We start from the raw sequence: 18,181 nt of genomic DNA on the forward strand, positions 1-18,181 counted from the left end.
TGCAGTTAGCAGGACATTAATGTACAGTGTCTGCAGTTTTCTTCTCGGTCGATGCAGTTAGCAGGATATTAATGTACAGTGTCTGCAGGTTTCTTCTCGGTCCATGCAGTTATCAGGATATTAACGTACAGTGTCTGCAGTTTTCTTCTCGGTCCATGCAGTTAGCTGGGTATTAATGTACAGTGTCTGCAGGTTTCTCCTCGGTCCATGCAGTTAGCAGGGTATTAATGTACAGTGTCTGCAGTTTTCTTCTCGGTCTATGCAGTTAGCAGGGTATTAATGTACAGTGTCTGCAGTTTTCTTCTCGGTCCATGCAGTTAGCAGGGTATTAATGTACAGTGTCTGCAGTTTTCTTCTCGGTCCATGCAGTTAGCAGGGTATTAATATACAGCGTCTGCAGTTTTCTTCTCGGTCCATGCAGTTAGCAGGATATTAATGTACAGTGTCTGCAGTTTTCTTCTCGGTCCATGCAGTTAGCAGGACATTAATGTACAGTGTCTGCAGGTTTCTTCTCGGTACATGCAGTTAGCAGGACATTAATGTACAGTGTCTGCAGTTTTCTTCTCGGTCCATGCAGTTAGCAGGGTATTAATGTACAGTGTCTACAGTTTTCTTCTCGGTCCATGCAGTTAGCAGGGTATTAATGTACAGTGTCTACAGTTTTCTTCTCGGTCCATGCAGTTAGCAGGATATTAATGTACAGTGTCTACAGTTTTCTTCTCGGTCCATGCAGTTAGCAGGGTATTAATGTACAGTGTCTGTAGTTTTCTTCTCGGTCCATGCAGTTAGCAGGGTATTAATGTACAGTGTCTACAGTTTTCTTCTCGGTCCATGCAGTTAGCTGGGTATTAATGTACAGTGTCTGCAGTTTTCTTCTCGGTCGATGCAGTTAGCAGGATATTAATGTACAGTGTCTACAGTTTTCTTCTCGGTCCATGCAGTTAGCAGGATATTAATGTACAGTGTCTACAGTTTTCTTCTCGGTCCATGCAGTTAGCAGGGTATTAATGTACAGTGTCTACAGTTTTCTTCTCGGTCCATGCAGTTAGCTGGGTATTAATGTACAGTGTCTGCAGTTTTCTTCTCGGTCGATGCAGTTAGCAGGATATTAATGTACAGTGTCTACAGTTTTCTTCTCGGTCCATGCAGTTAGCAGGATATTAATGTACAGTGTCTACAGTTTTCTTCTCGGTCCATGCAGTTAGCAGGATATTAATGTACAGTGTCTACAGTTTTCTTCTCGGTCCATGCAGTTAGCTGGGTATTAATGTATGATTGAGAAACGACTGCAGACTGAGTCACAGCAGATAAGCCGCACTGATGAGACTTTTCAGTAAGTTACAGTGGTTAACATCCTGTTATCCTGGCACTGTGTCTTTAAACAAGTTGTAGTTGCTCTAATTCTAGATGATTTAACACACACACACACATACACACACACACACAGAAGTATTGACAACTGGTAGTGCAAGCAGTAGAGAACATCAAAATGAGAACAGGGCTCATCTGCTTCACTATCTGCTTTGCTCCTCCTCTCATCCTCCACCCTTCCCCTCTCATCCTCCTTCTCCTCCTCCCCCTGTCATCCTCCTCTCCCCCTCTCATCCTCCCTTCCTCCTGCTCCTCAGGGTCTTCCAGTAGCCTTGGACAAGCACATCCTGGGTTTTGACACGGGGGGTAAGTGCAGTGTTTGCTTTTGCTGTCATGACATTAAGTTGTGGAGACTTGGGAGGTAAAGTGGGAATCCTCCTTATTCATCGAGGTGGGCGGTGCTCATGTGTTTGGAATATTATGTTTTATGAATAGTCTGTAGACCTATAGTGTGTGTATGCATGTATGTATGTATGTATGTACGTACACACACACACACACACACACACACACACACACACACACACACACACATATATAATATCCCGGGTCGTCCTCTGTGTGGAGTTTCTCCCCGTGTCTGCGCCGGTTTCCTCCCACAGTCCAAAGACATGTAGGTCAGCTGAACCGGCCGTACTACATTGTCCCTGGGTGTGTGTGTGTGTGTGTGTGTGTGTGTGTGTGTGTGTGTGTGTGTACCATGTTTGTGCGTGTGTGTGTCGGCCCTGTGATGGTCTGGCAGTCTGTCCAGGGTGTCTCCCTGCCTGCCGCCCAATGACTGCTGGGATAGGCTCCAGCATCCCCACAACCCTGAGAGCAGGATAAGCAGTTTGGATGATGGATGGATGGATATCAGTGTAATACAGTCCACATACAGTAGTATTAGTACAGTGGTATTAGTTCAGTTGTATTAGTTCTGTAGTGTTACTACAGCGGTATTAGTTCAGTCGTATTAGTTCGGTAGTATTAGTTCAGTCGTATTAGTACAGTCATATTAGTTCAGTAGTATTAGTACAGTGGTATTAGTTCAGTAGTATTAGTACAGTGGTATTAGTTCAGTCATATTAGTTCAGTAGTACTAGTTCAGTAGTATTAGTTCAGTCATATTAGTTCAGTAGTATCAGTACAGTAGTATTAGTACAGCCGTATTAGTTAAGTGGTATTAGTACAGTAGTATTAGTTCAGTAGTATTAGTACAGTGGTATTAGTTCAGTAGTATTAGTACAGTGGTATTAGTTAAGTAGTATTAGTTTAGCGGATCTCAGATAGTGTGACACATTTTACTCAGTGTTGAGGACCATCTTTGTGTGCATGCTAGCGTTTAAGCTGGCTTGACTGAAAAATACTCGATGAGAATCCATACTTGCTGGCTAATGAGCAAAATTCATATCACATCTCGGTGGCGTGTTGCTCTATTCCATTGCCTACCAACATGGGGATCGCCGGTTTGAATCCCGATGTTACCTCCGGCTTGGTCGGGCGTACCTACAGATACAATTGGCCGTGTCTGTGGGTGGGAAGCCGGATGTGGGTATGTGTCCTGGTCGCTGCACTAGCGAGGCTCCTCTGGTCAGTCGGGGCGCCTGTTCAGGGGGGTGGGGGGGAATAGCGTGATCCTCCCACGTGCTACGTCCCCCTGGTGAAACTCCTCACTGTCAGGTGAAAAGAAGCAGCTGGTGACTCCACATGTGTGGGAGGAGACATGTGGTAGTCTGCAGCCCTCCCCGGGAGGGGGTGGAGCAGCGACCGGGACGACTCGGAAGAGTGGGGTAATTGGCCACGTACAATTGGGGAGAAAAAGTGGGGGGGGGGGGATTCATATTGCATCCAAATGTCTTAATCCAGGTAAGAAAATCACAGAAGGTTGAATCAGTTCATGTGGACACAACATGTATTGACAGAAACGTTCCATCACTTATCTGAGTGACCTCTGCAGTCTGAAGACTGAAGTCTAAAGTTTGAAGACTGAAGTCTGACGTTTGAAGACTGCAGAGGTCACTTGCTTTTTCTGTTGACCAGTATCAAAAAAAGCAAATTAAATCCACTGTGATTCCATGTTTGGAAACATAAAAACTTCCAAAGGGGTGAGTACTTTTTATAGGCACCGTATGTTTGGCAGCACTGGTGGAGGGTGAAGAGTGTTGACCTCTCCAACGTGGTGATGTTACGTCACCTTGACCTTCAATTAGCAGATAAGCTTCAGTGTTGAGAAACTTACAACTGCTGAATCTTCCTTTGCCTCTGAAAAGGTGCTGGATGACGCCTTGTTGAAAACGAGAGGCTTGCAGCACACTCGAGTCATGCCTTGATGTGTTCCAGTGGAATAAACGGTCACACACCATGTTTTCCCTCAAGTTTATTTTGCACTTCCACAAATATGTTCTCCCTCTTCTATTAGTGTGTGTTATACTGTGGTGGTAGGCTGCTAAGCTAACGCTACATGTGTGCGTTATACTGTGGTGGTAGGCGGCTAAGCTAACACTACATGTGTGCATTATACTGTGGTGGTAGGCTGCTAAGCTAACGCTACATGTGTGCGTTATACTGTGGTGGTAGGCTGCTAAGCTAACGCTACATGTGTGTGTTATACTGTGGTGGTAGACTGCTAAGCTAATGCTACATGTGTGCGCTATACTATGGTGGTAGGCTGCTAAGCTAATGCTACATGTGTAAGTTAACTGTGGCGGTAGGCTGCTAATCTAATGCTACATGTGTGCGTTATACTTTGGTCGTAGGCTGCTAAGCTACTGCTACATGGTTGCAGGGTTGCAGGACTTTATTAAGGTGGAAGTAGCTTGATTTTTCTCCTATTCAAGATTATTTGGAATTAACACAGACTCGAGACCTCAAAATAAAGTAAACTCTTGTTTTTCCTCCTGTGCTGACTTCTTCCTCACACTCTACCTCTTCTGTTCCCAGACGCGGTTTTGAACGAGGCAGCCCAGATTCTGCGCCTCCTGCACATCGAGGAGCTGCGGGACCTCCAGACGAAGATCAATGAGGCCATCGTGGCCGTTCAGGCCATCATAGCCGACCCCAAGACGGACCACAGGCTGGGCAAGGTTGGCAGATAAGAGGAGAACCGGAGGAATGAAGGAGAGGATGGACTGCTATTGGATCCGTTTTAATTTGATTTCTTTGAAAAAGCTCTTTTTGTTTTAACAATGGAAAAAGTCCTGTTGTGTTTGGATTTTGTTTTGTTTTTTTGCATGCGATCTGGTTGTTTAAATCGGGAAGGGCATTACAGATGTGGGGAACTGACCATAGTCACCATGTTTTACACTGCGGATTTGTCGAGGAATAGGTTATCTTGACCCAACTGCCATTTGTGATTTATTTTTGTAGGGAAATCAGATCACACTACTTCTCTGTTGTACAGAACTGAAATGTTATGATGGCGGATGGATATTGTTGAAAGTACTGAAAAATAATTTTCCATAACGTACTTCTATCAAAGTGTTGAGATGAGGCCTTGTCTCACACCTTCTCTGAAGATGCGAGATCCATGTCAACATTTATTCAAATTGGAGCTTGTACGGATCTCCCGAATCATTTATTTAAGTCAAAAGAGTTTTCTGTTTGGAGGTAGTTATCTTAAAGACTGAAACAGACGGATACACGTTAAAAACTCCTCAAAACGGTTCCTGTTTTTCCCTTTTAGCAGACTGCACAAAACGTCCGATTAAAGGTTGACGCACTACGTTTGGCAAGCAGACACATCAGTTGTGCATGGCTCCCGGGTGTTTATTGTGTGGTGAGTTTCTTACTGACAGAGTCTCTTCTTCTTTTGTCCTGTTGAGCGTTTGTGTCAACAGTGAGGAGCCTCTTGTCTCCTGCTGCCAAGACCCGGCATGTTGTCCTGTATCATAGGATCGAACTGCCAGAAAGCCTGGGACGAGAACTTGACTTGCAGTTTCTGGGTGCTAGCTCACACACATCCTACAGAAGTTTACTTTTCCCACCGGCCAAAAAGCCCGCTAACATCCGCCTTTTTACAGTGACCAGAGGCGGACACTAGCGGGGCTTTTTGGCCGGTGGGAAAGGACTGTCTACACATCTCAGATACACAACTTTTTTCCTTTTAAGAGAAAAAAGCAGGTATACCCACCAAGACAAACCACTTTTCAGAGTAATAATAATAATAATTAATAGTAATAACTTTAGTTATAGGATTTCTGTCACATTTTTGAAAATCGGGAATCAGGAACACTTTCTCATTTGCACTTGCATACATGAAATGAAACTAAATGCCGTTTCCCCCAGCCCACAGCAGTGCAACACAAAGACAAAAACACATCCAAAACTACAAGAACACACATAGCCAAACTAACACACATATCAAAACTAAACAAAAAATCACTGTCCAAGCGAACGAACACCAGCCAGGATGACTGCCGCTCTGCGTGGCTTAGCAGTTAGCTTAGCCCACCCCGCTCCCGCTCCCTGTCAGACCACCCTCGGCGTTTCCTCCTCGAGCGCAGCTCCAGGAAGGGCCGTGGTCCACGGGCCCACTGGATGAAGCAGACCAAGCTCTCCCAGCCGATCCAGTACCAGCTCTCCCAGCCAAACACCCTCGACACACCTCCCCGCACTCCTCACGACGACATCAGAAACACCAGAGTCAACGCTAGGTGGCGCCGCCAGGCTGCCTCGGTGTTATGGGACCCGCCGGTCTGCATGGGCTAGCAGTTAGCTTGGCCTGCCCCATTCTCCCAGCCATCAAACGAAGACTAAACTTAGGCGCAGACGTGGGCAAAGACCCTGCATGGCTGGTACTGGGTGAGGCCGCTACAAACGCGAATTCGCGCAGCCATCTTCCCACACCGGAAGCGGAAACAATCTCAAACTCAGTTTTGTCAAACCAGGTTTAGAGCGTTGTATTTCTGCTTGCGTCTGTCCATAACGGAAGTTGAAATCGGGATTGCTTGCAGTAGAACGTCTGGTGAACTGGCAGGGAATAAAGAGTAAGCACCTGTTTTTGCACTTGTGTCTTTCTCACATTTTGAAAAAGGAAGGAGTGTAGATGTAGAGGGCAGTGCTGGAGGTGTCCATGTATAAAGAGGTGTAGATGAAGAGGACAATGGGGGGGGGGGGGGTTCCATGTATAAGGGATAACAAGTGGGGTAGACATTCTAGATAAATCTGAGGGGAGAAGATGCTCTCCGGTGAGACAGCATCACCTAATCCTGGACTTTTCAAGGATTCTGTAGCCTCTGATTACTCAAAACTTTCATGTCTGTTATGTCATTGAAAGAAGCTTGAATAGCTCACAAGGTGAAACGCCCTGGTGGTGTCCAGAGCTGCTGAGATGGTGTTCAGGTTCTTCAATCCATCAAACGATGCTGGCTATAGCTCGCATACCAGAGTTTTGTTTTTGGTCAGTCCATTTTCCATTTGGAGAGGACAACATTTGCTATATGCATGTAAAAAGCTGCTGAAGGTACCTTTATCAGCCAGAGTTGAAGTTGTTCATAAACTGCAGGCCAGTTCGTTCACCGCGGGAGTTTTCATCCTTCATGGCGCACTGCAAACCGTGACCAACCAGGCTTGGCGCAAAAACACACAGACTCACTTTTCATAATCATTAGGGGCTTCAACAGCGAAATTAAACCGCTAACTACCAAAACACAGTCTGCATATTAAATGTCCCACCCGGGAACACACTTCAACACTGTTACACAATCCTTAAAGGTGCATATCGTTCTGTCCCCTGGGAAGCTATGGGGCACTCTCATCACTGCTTGGTTAATCTTATGCCAACCTATTGGCAGAAACTAAAATCTGCGAAGCCTGTGGTTAAAACTGAAGACATGGACCAGCGAAGCACAGCAGGAACTGCAAGACTGTTTTGACTGCACCGATTGGAGTGTATTTGCAGCTGCAACTGGCAACCCGGACGAACTGCCACTGTGAAGAAAGAAGAAAGTTGTTACAGTTCTGCACATCGCCCTTGTTCTTGAAAATCGGTACGAGTACGCTTCTTCTCCACTCCTCAGGCATCCTCTCACTTTCCAAGATTGTGTTAAACAATCTCGTTAAAACCCCCACTGTCATCTCTCCTAAACACCTCCATGGTATGTCATCAGGACCAACTGCCTTTCCACTCGTCATCCTCTTCATAGCTGCCCTCACTTCCTTGCTAATCCACTGCACTTCCTGATTCACTATCCCTACATCATCCAACCTTCTCTCTCTCATTTTCTTCATTCATCAGCCCTTCAAAGTGTGACATTTTGTATGTGTTTTATTAAATTCCATTCATGGGAGAATAATAATAAATTGGTTAATATTGATGCGCTGTCCCTCCCAGCCGGTAGGGGGCCCTGACTTTGGAACGTACGCAGCATTGGAGTGAGTGGTTGTTGCTCGGCGACCGCTAGGGTTCGTCATTCTATTGAGAGCAACGTCTGAAAAGCAGCGCACGTTTCTCTGTCAACTTCTTTCTCCCGTATTACAGGTTAGTGATGTGCACAAACATACCAGATGTACTGAATGTGAATTGTTAAGCTGTAAACAGGATGTGTTAGTCACATAAGTTGTATATTGTGGTGGACACGTATTGGGGATAGAATTCACCCCAGGAACTAAGGGTTAAGTCAGGGTTGCCCTGGCAGGTTAACGCAGGGTTAAGTTATGGTTGTCCAGCCAGTTTTCTGATTATTCTTGCCGCCTCCGCTCAGTCGAGCTGTGGTTTTGTTGTCTCTCTGATTTACCGTGGATTAAAGAAGGTTGCCTACACGGCTAAAGTGTGAACCTACGGTCTTCTCCGTTCCTTCGGCTCTACAATATACGTATTAAGCGTATATTTGAAGTTAAACTGCTGTAGTCTCTGCAGTAACGTGGGCAGCACATGTGTAGAATGGCGGAACCGTTTTCTCCCTAGACAATATCCTGATCATTTTTGAGAACTCAGTTAATGGTAAATGTTGTACTGTAGTAATATGCATGTTCACGGTCTTTTCACACATATCCTGTTTTAACATGAAAGCCAGGTTAATGTTTGGTTAGCTCTCTGAAATGTTTCATTTAGTATCAATGTAATAATGCATCCCGAACGAGCCCCCAAAAATCTTTTGCAGGCCCCGGGTTCCGGTCATGCAAACAGATTATATTCCCTATAATGCGGGAGAAATAAATTGACAGAGAAACGTATGCTGCTTTTCAGACGTTGCTCTCAATAGAATTTATGCAAAATCAAACACTTGTTTGGTGGCTGACCGCATTCAACTTTGCAGTACTCATTATGTATGTCAGGGGTTTATTGCTCGTATACATGGTGAAGTGAGGTGCATAGAACAGATAATCCCTGAATTTTTTCGCATACTGACCACTTCAGGGTAAGGAATTCCCACTTCCCCGAGTGAAGGTTGTAATTCTTCTCAGCGGGGGACAGCGTTCTGGAACCATAAGCGATGACTCGCAGTTTTCCCTCCTGCTGCTGATAGAGCACCGCGCCCAGCCCCTGCTCAGATGCGTCCGTGTGAAGCACGAAGGATAGCTCAAAATCTGGGTAAGCCAGCACTGGTGGATGTGAAAGGATGTCGATAAGCTGCTCAAGAATTCTCTGGTGTCCATCGTCCCACTGGACAGGGATCTTAGAGGGCAGCTGAGCTCCTTTCCCCTTCATAGACCTTTTCAGCGTCTCCTCGGGCCTCCCCTTCACCTGCAGTAGCTCGTAGATGGGTTTTGCTATGCGGGAGAAGTCCTGAATATACGCTCTATAATAGCTTAGGAACCCGACCAGCCTGCCGTCTTCCCCGACGGTGCTGGTCCTCTTCTCCCTCGGTGACAGGATAGCTTTGATGTCTTTTGGGTCAATCCTCACACCATCAGCCGAGACTAGCCTCCCTCTCGACATGGACAGCTACGTCGCTGAGTGCACTGAGGAGCTTACCAGAGACACCTTACAAGCCGCATGGGACGGGAGTGAGGCTGCCGAAAAACAAGACGTCGCCTACATCGCTGTCCTTAATCTGGCGCAAAGCCCAGAGCCACCCGTAACTACATCACTACCCACCATTGACCACCACGAACTAGTCAGAGCTCAGAAGGAAGACAATGCCATCAGTGCGTTGGTCAAGCTGAAAGAGTCCAAGCCTGTGTTGATGAACGAGGACAGGCGAGGAGTGAATGGTGCTGTGAAGAGACTTATGCATGAGTGGGGTAAACTGTACATCGAGGATGGATTGCTGTACAGGAGATCTGGCCAGTGACAACAACTGGTCCTACTAGCGGAATACCAGCCTCTTGTGCTCAAGTGCCTCCATGATGACATGGGTCATGTGGGCGTGGAGAGAGTAACCAACCTGGTACGTGATCGCTTCTACTGGCCCTTCATGAAACAACACATTGAGACCTATGTCACTCGAAAGTGCTCTTGTTGTTATGAATCTCGAATGAAGACCAGAGTAGCGAAACCCAAAAGGACAGACAGACAACAGGGCACCGGGATAACCTGAAGGGCGATTTAATGCAGGGGAGAAAAACAATCAATACTGCCACAGGGGATAATAACAGGTGAGTCTCAGGTGGGCGTAGTAGAGACGATGTGTGCCTGGCTACCGAAGTCCGAATCCGTAAAGCGAGGGGTTGTCCTAGGAGGTCCGGGTCCGAGATCCAGGAAGTCAAGTCCGAGTAGGAGGGGTCCAGTTAGAGAGACACGGAGAGAGATCGCAGGAGAGGTCCGGGGGGAAAACGTGAAGGTCGCTGTGAGCGAGGGAGACGCGGGGAGCCGTGGAAGTCGCGGAGGGAGAGTCCTAGGAGGGAAAAGAAAGAGACACACGAAAATATACACTGGAAATAAACGGAATGGCAAGGAACGCTGGAGGGCTTGTCAGAGCTTTACCACAGGGTTCAGTACGTCGAAGCACAGACGGGCGTTCTGGCAGGCTTCTTGTAGGGGGCCGCCTGATTACCGCAGGTGTGCCTGATGGAAGATGGCAAACACCTGGTGCAGCGCAGCGCTCATCTCCGCAGAGCGCAAGCCAAGCGCTCGGATGTTTCCGGCATGTCCGAGCTGGGGAAGTGGCTTGAACGTGCCGGGGAGGCAGCTCGGGGCGGTGTAACTGCAACAGGACCCCCCCCCTCCCTACGGGAGACACCGGGCGACCGTCCGATGGCGTCGGCCCGATAGAACTCCTCCAGGAGTGCGGGGTCGGCCAGGTAGGACCGGGGAACCCAGCTGCGGTCTTCGGGCCCATAGCCAGCCCAGTCCACCAGGTATTGGTACCCACGCCCCCGGCGGCTTACGGCAAGCAGCCGGTCGACATCCCAGACCATGTCAGAGAGACAGGGGGCTGGAGGCTACTGGTTTGAGGTGGGAGACATGGATCACGGGATGGATTTTGAGGGAGGTGGAGGCGTACCGCCGAAGGGTTGACGATGCGGTCGATGGTGTAGGGGCCGACGTAGCGAGGAGCCAGCTTCCGGTTGAGGGTAGGGAGGGGCAGGTCCCGGGCCAGGAGCCATACCCTGTCAATAGGCTGGGGCCGGCACTGTCCACCGGTTGGCGCTGCGCCGGGCCCGCTCTGTAGCTTGCAACATAGCGGTCCGAGCGGTCTTCCAAAGGCGCCGACATCGGCGGAGATGGGCCCTTGTGGATGGAACCGCCACCTCCAACTCCTGACGGGGGAGCAGAGGGGGTTGATAGCCAAGGGAACACTCAAGGAGGACAAACCGGTGGCTGAACTCTTCATAGTGTTGAGCGAGTATGCCACCCAGGGCAGGTACTTGCTCCAGGAGGCGGGGTTGCTGGTGGTAACGCAATGCAAAGCCGCCTCCAGGGCTTGATTGGCCCGCTCTGCCTGCCCATTGGTCTGGGGGTGATACCCGGAGGAGAGGCTGACCGTGGCCCCAATCCCCTTACAGAAGGCCTGCCACACCTTAGAAGTGAACTGGGGACCACAGTCAGAGACAATGTCCAGGGGGATGCCATGGAGGCGGACGACATGGGAGACAAGAAGGTCTGCCGTATCGGCTGCAGAGGGGAGTTTGGTGAGGGCGACAAAGTGGACGGCCTTGTAAAACCGGTCGACAATGGTCAGAATGGTGTCATTGCCTTGGGACACGGGGAGGCCAGTTACAAAGTCCAAGGCAATGTGGGACCAAGGTCGGCCGGGGACAGGAAGGGGGTCAGAAGACCTGCTGGAGGGCGATGGAGGGCCTTGCTGTGGGCGCAGGCAGCCACAAACTCCCTGGTGTCTGCCTCCATGGTGGGCCATCAGAAGTGCCTGCGGATGAAGGCCACCGTCCGGTGGGCACCGGGGTGGCAGGCAAAACGGCTGGAGTGACCCCACTCCAGCACCTGGGGCCGGACAGAGGGAGGCACAAATAGCCGGTTCCGGGATCCATTGCCTGGGCCCTTCTCACCACCGATTCGATGGCCCAAGTGATGACACCCACCACCCGGGCTGGGGGAAAGATGGTGTCTGGGGCGTCAGGGGACCCCTCGGGAAACAGACGGGAGAGGGCGTCTGCCCTGACGTTCTTGGTGCCCGGGCGGTAAGTGAAGGTGAAGTCGAACCGGCTGAAGAAGAGAGCCTAGAGCGCCTGCCTGGGGTTGAGCCTCTTAGCTGTCCGCACGTAGGTTAGGTTCTTGTGATCGGACCATACGATGAACGGCTGACCTCCTCCCTCTAGCCAGTGTCTCCACTCCTCGAGGGCGGCATGGACAGCCAGCAACTCCCTATTGCCGATGTCGTGGTTACTCCTCCGACCGCTGGGAGAGGACGGCTCCGATGCCCGTGTCCGACGCGTCCACCTCCACGATGAACTGCCTGGACGGGTCCGGGTGGGCGAGCACCGGAGCCATTGAAAACAGTTTCTTCAGGGCCGAGAAGGTGGCCTCTGCCTCCGGGGTCCAGGAGAAGGGGGGAAGTGAGTGCACTGAGGGGGGCGGCCACACGGCTGAACCCCCTGATGAAGCGCCGGTAAAAGTTAGCGAACCCAAGGAAGCGCTGGAGTTGCGTCCTGTTGGTGGGTCGTGCCCACTCCTCCACCGCTCGGGTCTTCCTGGGGTCAGTGCGGATGAGCCCCTTCTCCACGATGTGGCTAAGGAACTCCACGGAGGCGGAGTGGAACACGCACTTCTCGGCCTTCACGAAGAGCCTGTTCTCCAGCAGCCGGTGGAGGACCAGGCGGACAGGCTGGTGGTGTTCCTCCTCAGTCCTGGAGAACACGAGGATGTCATCCAGGTACACCACCGCGAACGTGTTCAGCATGTCCCGGAGCACGTCGTTGACCAACGCCTGGAAGACAGCCGGGGCGTTGGTGAGGCCGAAGGGCATAACGAGGTACTCGAAATGCCCTAGGTGGGTGTTGAAGGCCGTCTTCCATTCATCCCCTTCCCGGATGCGCACCAGGTGGTACGCGCTGCGCAGGTCTAGCTTGGTGAACACCGTGGCGTGAGTGAGTGGCTCGAACGTGGAACTCATAAGGGGGAGTGGATATTTTTTTTAACCGTGATGTCATTTAACAGTCGATAATCTATGCAAGGCCTCAGGCTGCCCTCCTTCTTTGCCACAAAAAAGAAGCCAGCTGCTACCGTGGAAGACGAGGGCCTTATGATTCCTGAGGCCAGGGACTCTGATATAATTGCGCATAGACTCCTTCTCCGGGATGGAAAGGTTATACAACCGACCGGTGGGAAGGGCGGCCCGGGGGAGGAGATCTATGGCGCAATCATAGGGATGGTAAGGGGGGAGAGAAAGTGCACTGTCTTTACTAAATATGGGAGCTAAATCGTGGTAAATGGGAGGAACACCAGTGAGATCCGTGGGAGGAGGCACGGGTCTGAGGCCGCTGCACAGAGCGAAGGCAGTTGGCATGACATGCAACGCTCCAACCCAAAATCTGCCCAGTGGACCAAGAGATGTGGGGATCGTGCCGTTCCAACCACGGCCTCCCTAACACCAGGGGCGCTGTGGGGGCGTGCAAAACCAAAAAACGCATAGATTCAACGTGATAACCCGAAAGAGTGAGTGAGGGAAGCAGTGCTGTGTGTGATTTACCAAGTGAACGACCATCTAGGGCTTGGGCTGTGAGGGGTGTGTCTAGGGGGACGAGTGGAACGCCGGCCTGCCGGGCCAGCGAGATGTCCATCAAACACTCGTCCGCCCCCGAATCCAGGAGTGCACCAATGGAGAGGGAGTCGTCGCCCCAGGTGACAGTGACCGGGAACAGCTGGTTGTGCTCCTTCTTGGGCTGGGGCTCTGGGAGGGTCGTCAGGCTCACTAGGACACCCCTCGCTAGTGAGCCGGGTCTTTTCGGCGAGCCGGGCAGACCCTGATGTAGTGGACCGACCTCCCGCAGTAGAGGCAGAGGCGGTAATGCATCCTCTACTCCCTAACCTCTAGCGGTAGCCGTGACCGACCCAACTGCATGGGCTCCTCCTCCGGCCTGGATTCAGAAGACATCCAGGGTTGTGAGAGGGAGTGTGAGGGTGGACAGAGCCCGCGGGACGCTGATCCAGGGAAGGCACCGGTAGAACGGACGGGGGTTGGTCTATGGGAGGGCCCCGTGCGCGGGGCGCGTTCCTTGCGCTGCTCCCGCAGCCGTTCGTCCATGAGGAGGGTGAGGGTGACGAGCTCGTTGAAGGAGGCAGGGCGGTCCCGAACGATGAGGTCTTTGATGGGCTCCCTCAGCCCCCTCCTGTACATGCTCTTGAGCGCAGTGTCATCCCACCCACTGTCTGCCGCGAGTATCCTCACCTCCAAGGTATAATCTGCCACCGTCCTGGCTCCCTGCTGGATGGAATGGAGGCGGCTAGCAATGTCCTGCCCGTCAGCTGGGTGGTCGAACACCAGATTGAACTCGCGGCGGAAGGCACCATAGTCCGAGGCGAGCCGCTCGGTATGGCCAACCGCCGCTATGGCCCAGCTGAGGGCTTTGCCGGTGAGGAGGGACATAACAAGGGCTACCTTGGTCTCTCCTGTCCTATACCTGGCTGGCTGGTATTTGAACAGGACCTCACACTGACCAAGGAAACCCCTGCACAGCTCGAACTCCCCACCGAAGGCCTTGGGGCAGAGAAGGTTAGGCTCGAACCGGGGGTCCAGTGGGGGTTGACCAGGAGGAGGAGGAACGTCGGGACCAGGAACAGGGAATCCGGAGGCCGAGCTGGGGGCAGGGACCGGGGCCAGAGCAGGGTGGTCGCTGATCTTGGACACTGCCACTGTTAGAGCAGTGATCTGCACGGAGAGTGAAGCAAGGGTGCTCGCTGAGGTACGCAAGTTAGCCTGGAGCCCGCTGATTTCTCCAGTGATCTGGGGGAAGGCAGTGCTAAGCTCAGAATGGAGTTGGGTGAGTTGAGTGCTGTGGTCCTTTACCACTGCCTTGAGAGATATAGGGTTCTGGGGCTTCTATAGCTGCCTGAGCGACTGCCTGCTCCTCGGGTTTGCTTTGGCTCATTCTGGCTTCGACGTTCTGTTACGAATCTCGAATGAAGACCAGAGGCCAGTGTAGCGAAACCCAAAAGGACAGACAGACAACAGGGCACCGGGATAACCCGAAGGGCGATTTAATGCAGGGGAGAAAAACAATCAATACTTCCACATGGGATAATAACAGGTGAGTCTCAGGTGGGCGTAGTAGAGACAATATGTGCCTGGCTACCAAAGTCCGAATCCGTAAAGCGAGGGGTTGTCCTAGGAGGTCCGGGTCCGAGATCCAGGAAGTCAAGTCCGAGTAGGAGGGGTCCAGGTAGAAAGACACGGAGGGAGATTGCTGGAGAGGTCCGGGGGGAAAACGTGAAGGTCGCTGGGGGCGAGGAGCGAGGGAGACGCGGGGAGCCGTGGAAGTCACGGAGGGAGAGCCCTAGGATTGAAAAGAGATACACGAAAATAGACACTGGGAATTAACGAAATAGCAAGAGGGGAAGGAATGCTGGAGGGCTTGTCAGAGCTTTACCACAGGGTTCAGTACGTCGAAGCACAGACGGGCGTTCTGGCAGGCTTTTTGTAGGGGACCGCCTGATTGCCGCAGGTGTGCCTGATGGAAGATGGCAAACACCTGGTGCAGCGCAGCGCTCGTCTCCGCAGAGCGCGAGTCGAGCGCTAGGATGTTTTCGGCATGTCCGAGCTGGGTGAGTGGCTTGAACGTGCCGGGGAGGCAGCTCGGGGCGGTGTAACCGCAACACTTATATTAAACAGAAAAAGCCAGTGACCCACATCAGGCCGCCAATGGGAAGTATCATGAACAGTGCACCACTTGAACTCGTGTCTATCGATTACATGCATTTGGAACACAACAAGGGTGGTTATGAGTATATTTTAGTCGTCATTGACCACTTGACGAGATTTGCTCAAGTGTACCCAATGAAAAATAAATCCGGTCGAACTGCCGCCGAAAGAATATTCAGCGATTTCGTTCATCATTTTGGGCACCTTGCCAGATTGCACCATGACAAAGGCCGTGAATTTGAGAACTCCTTGTTCAAGACTCTACAACAGCTGGCTGGAGTTGGTTACTTCAGAACGACCCCATACCATCCACAGGGAAACCCGACTGAAAGGTTCAACTGGACGTTACTCCAAATGTTAAGAACCCTGGAAGAGAAGGAGAAGAATAACTGGAAAGAACACTTACCTCAGGTTATACACGCATATAACTGCACTAAACACGAGGCAACAGGCTTCTCACCCCACTATCTCATGTTCGGTCATCAACCCCGTCTGCCAGTAGACTTACTGTTCGGCCTGTTCACCGAGGAGGAGACTGATACACCTCAGGGCTATGCTAAGAAATGGGCTGCGAGGATGAGGGAGGCCTACCGAATTGCGACGGAGAACAGTCAACACTCCAGTGCGAGGGGCAAGAGGTATTATGACCGTCACGTCAAAGGAGTTGTTCTCCAGCCTGGGGACAGAGTCTTAGTCCGCAACCTGAGTGAGCGAAGGGGACCGGGGAAGCTAAGGTCTTATTGGGAACAGACAGTATATATCGTCACAGAACGAGTTAAAGACAGTCCCATTTACAAAGTGTCTCTGGAAACAGGTGGTAACAAAGTCTGTATTCTCCACCGAAACCTTCTGCACCTTGTAAATGACTTACCTGTGAACTTACCTCAACAGCAAAAGAATCTGACACCACCTGGAGAGAAACAAAAGGACAAAGGTCAAGGCAGACAACCCAGACAGGTGGAGTTGTCTCAAAGAAATGAGTCCTCAGACTCTGACAACGAAGTGCCCAGAGTACAATACTGGTTAAGAGTATCGACTCGGACTGAGCCTCAAATGCTAAGTGTGAGACCGACCTGTGAACCCCAAATGATCAAAGAGAGTTTCCTGGATCCAAGACCATTTGGACAGTCAAGGCCTACAGCACCTGCAAGAGAGGCCAAACCGGTGCCTAGTGTAGTCATTACAGCTGAAAGAGCAACCACTCCAGAACTACCGGAGAGACAACCCGACTATGAATCCATGCCTGTGGAACCTGATAATACTGGAGAACATGAAGACGAACAGGTCGGATGTGAAGATAACGGTAATGACAGGCCTGTGACTCTTCCGAATGAATCGGTTAGGAGATCCATGCGTGACAGAAGACCCCCCCCCCCAGACACGGACATATGAGTCTCTGGGTCAGCCGTCTTACCAGCCACACTCATTTAATCCCACCAGACTCTATGGAGTACAAGCCTTACCAGTCTGGGGAATGCAGCCAGTCCCCATGCCACACTATGCACCTTATCACACAGCGCCATACCAGTCACTTCCATAGATTACCCCATACACTACCATGATGCAATATGCTTTCCCTACCCTTGTGTATTAAGATGCTCACACACTTAAACAGCCACACCTTCTTCATACTGTAATGGATTCAGTGAGTGTCAAACTGACATTTAAAATGTTTTCTGAATGTCGGGAGACATTTTATTTTATCAGGGAACATGTGACGCACACAGTATGTGGTCACATTTTGTATGTGTTTTATTAAATCCCATTCATGGGAGAATAATAATAAATAGGTTAATATTGATGCGCTGTCCCTCCCAGCCGGTAGGGGGCCCTGATTTAGGAACGTACGCAGCATTGGAGTGAGTGGTTGTTGCTCGGCGACCGCTAGGGTTCGTCATTCTATTGAGAGCAACGTCTGAAAAGCAGCGCACGTTTCTCTATCAACTTCCTTCTCCCGTATTACAGGTTAGTGATGTGCACAAACATACCAGATGTACTGAATGTGAAGCTGTAAACAGGATGATGTGTTAGTCACATAAGTTGTATGCACGTATTAAGCGTATATTTGAAGTTAAACTGCCGTAGTCTCTGCAGTGACGTGGGCAGCGCATGTGTATAATGACAAATCTCCCGGTCATTTCTGAGAACGCAGTTAATGGTAAATGTTGTACTGTAGTAATATGCATGTTCACGGTCTTTTCATACATTTCCTGTTTTAAAATGAAAGCCAAGTTCATGTTTGGTTAGCTCTCTGAAATGCTTCATTTAGTATTAGTGTAATAATGCGTCCTGGCGATCCCAGCACATTCTCGCGAGTGATTACGTCATCGCGATAGTCTACCCGAGCACGTTAGCAAGTCACTACATTAATACAGTGGTGGATTCAGGTTCATTTTAGGAAGTTTAACAAGTCAAAGACTTACCTGACTAAAGCCAATACATTTAAAGCCACTGGCCGGCAGTGGTTACATTAGCAGTTTGAAAGGTTGATGGTTCTGAATAAGAGCAGAACTATGCAGCACACTGGTAACTGGTCATATTACATGACACGGACTTATGCCACATCATATTGTTAATACATTATTATCATGCTGCCATAAATACTATTGGGCCAGGTTGTACTGTAGGAGGTG

General features: G+C 50.4%; 1 protein-coding gene across 1 annotated transcript in view; it reads left to right on the forward strand.

The window, feature by feature from the left end:
- Window positions 1–5,081, forward strand: part of rtraf (RNA transcription, translation and transport factor) — a 31,266-nt gene extending 26,185 nt beyond the window's left edge. Inside the window, exons 7-8 of the mRNA XM_056301230.1 lie at window positions 1,629–1,677; window positions 4,291–5,081. Coding sequence (XP_056157205.1) covers window positions 1,629–1,677; window positions 4,291–4,445 — 204 coding nt within the window. The 3' untranslated portion in view covers window positions 4,446–5,081. The remainder of the gene's footprint in view (window positions 1–1,628; window positions 1,678–4,290) is intronic.
- The last annotated feature ends 13,100 nt before the right edge of the window (window positions 5,082–18,181 follow it).

Source organism: Lampris incognitus, chromosome 21 (assembly GCF_029633865.1).
Source record: "Lampris incognitus isolate fLamInc1 chromosome 21, fLamInc1.hap2, whole genome shotgun sequence".
NCBI lineage: Eukaryota > Metazoa > Chordata > Actinopteri > Lampriformes > Lampridae > Lampris > Lampris incognitus.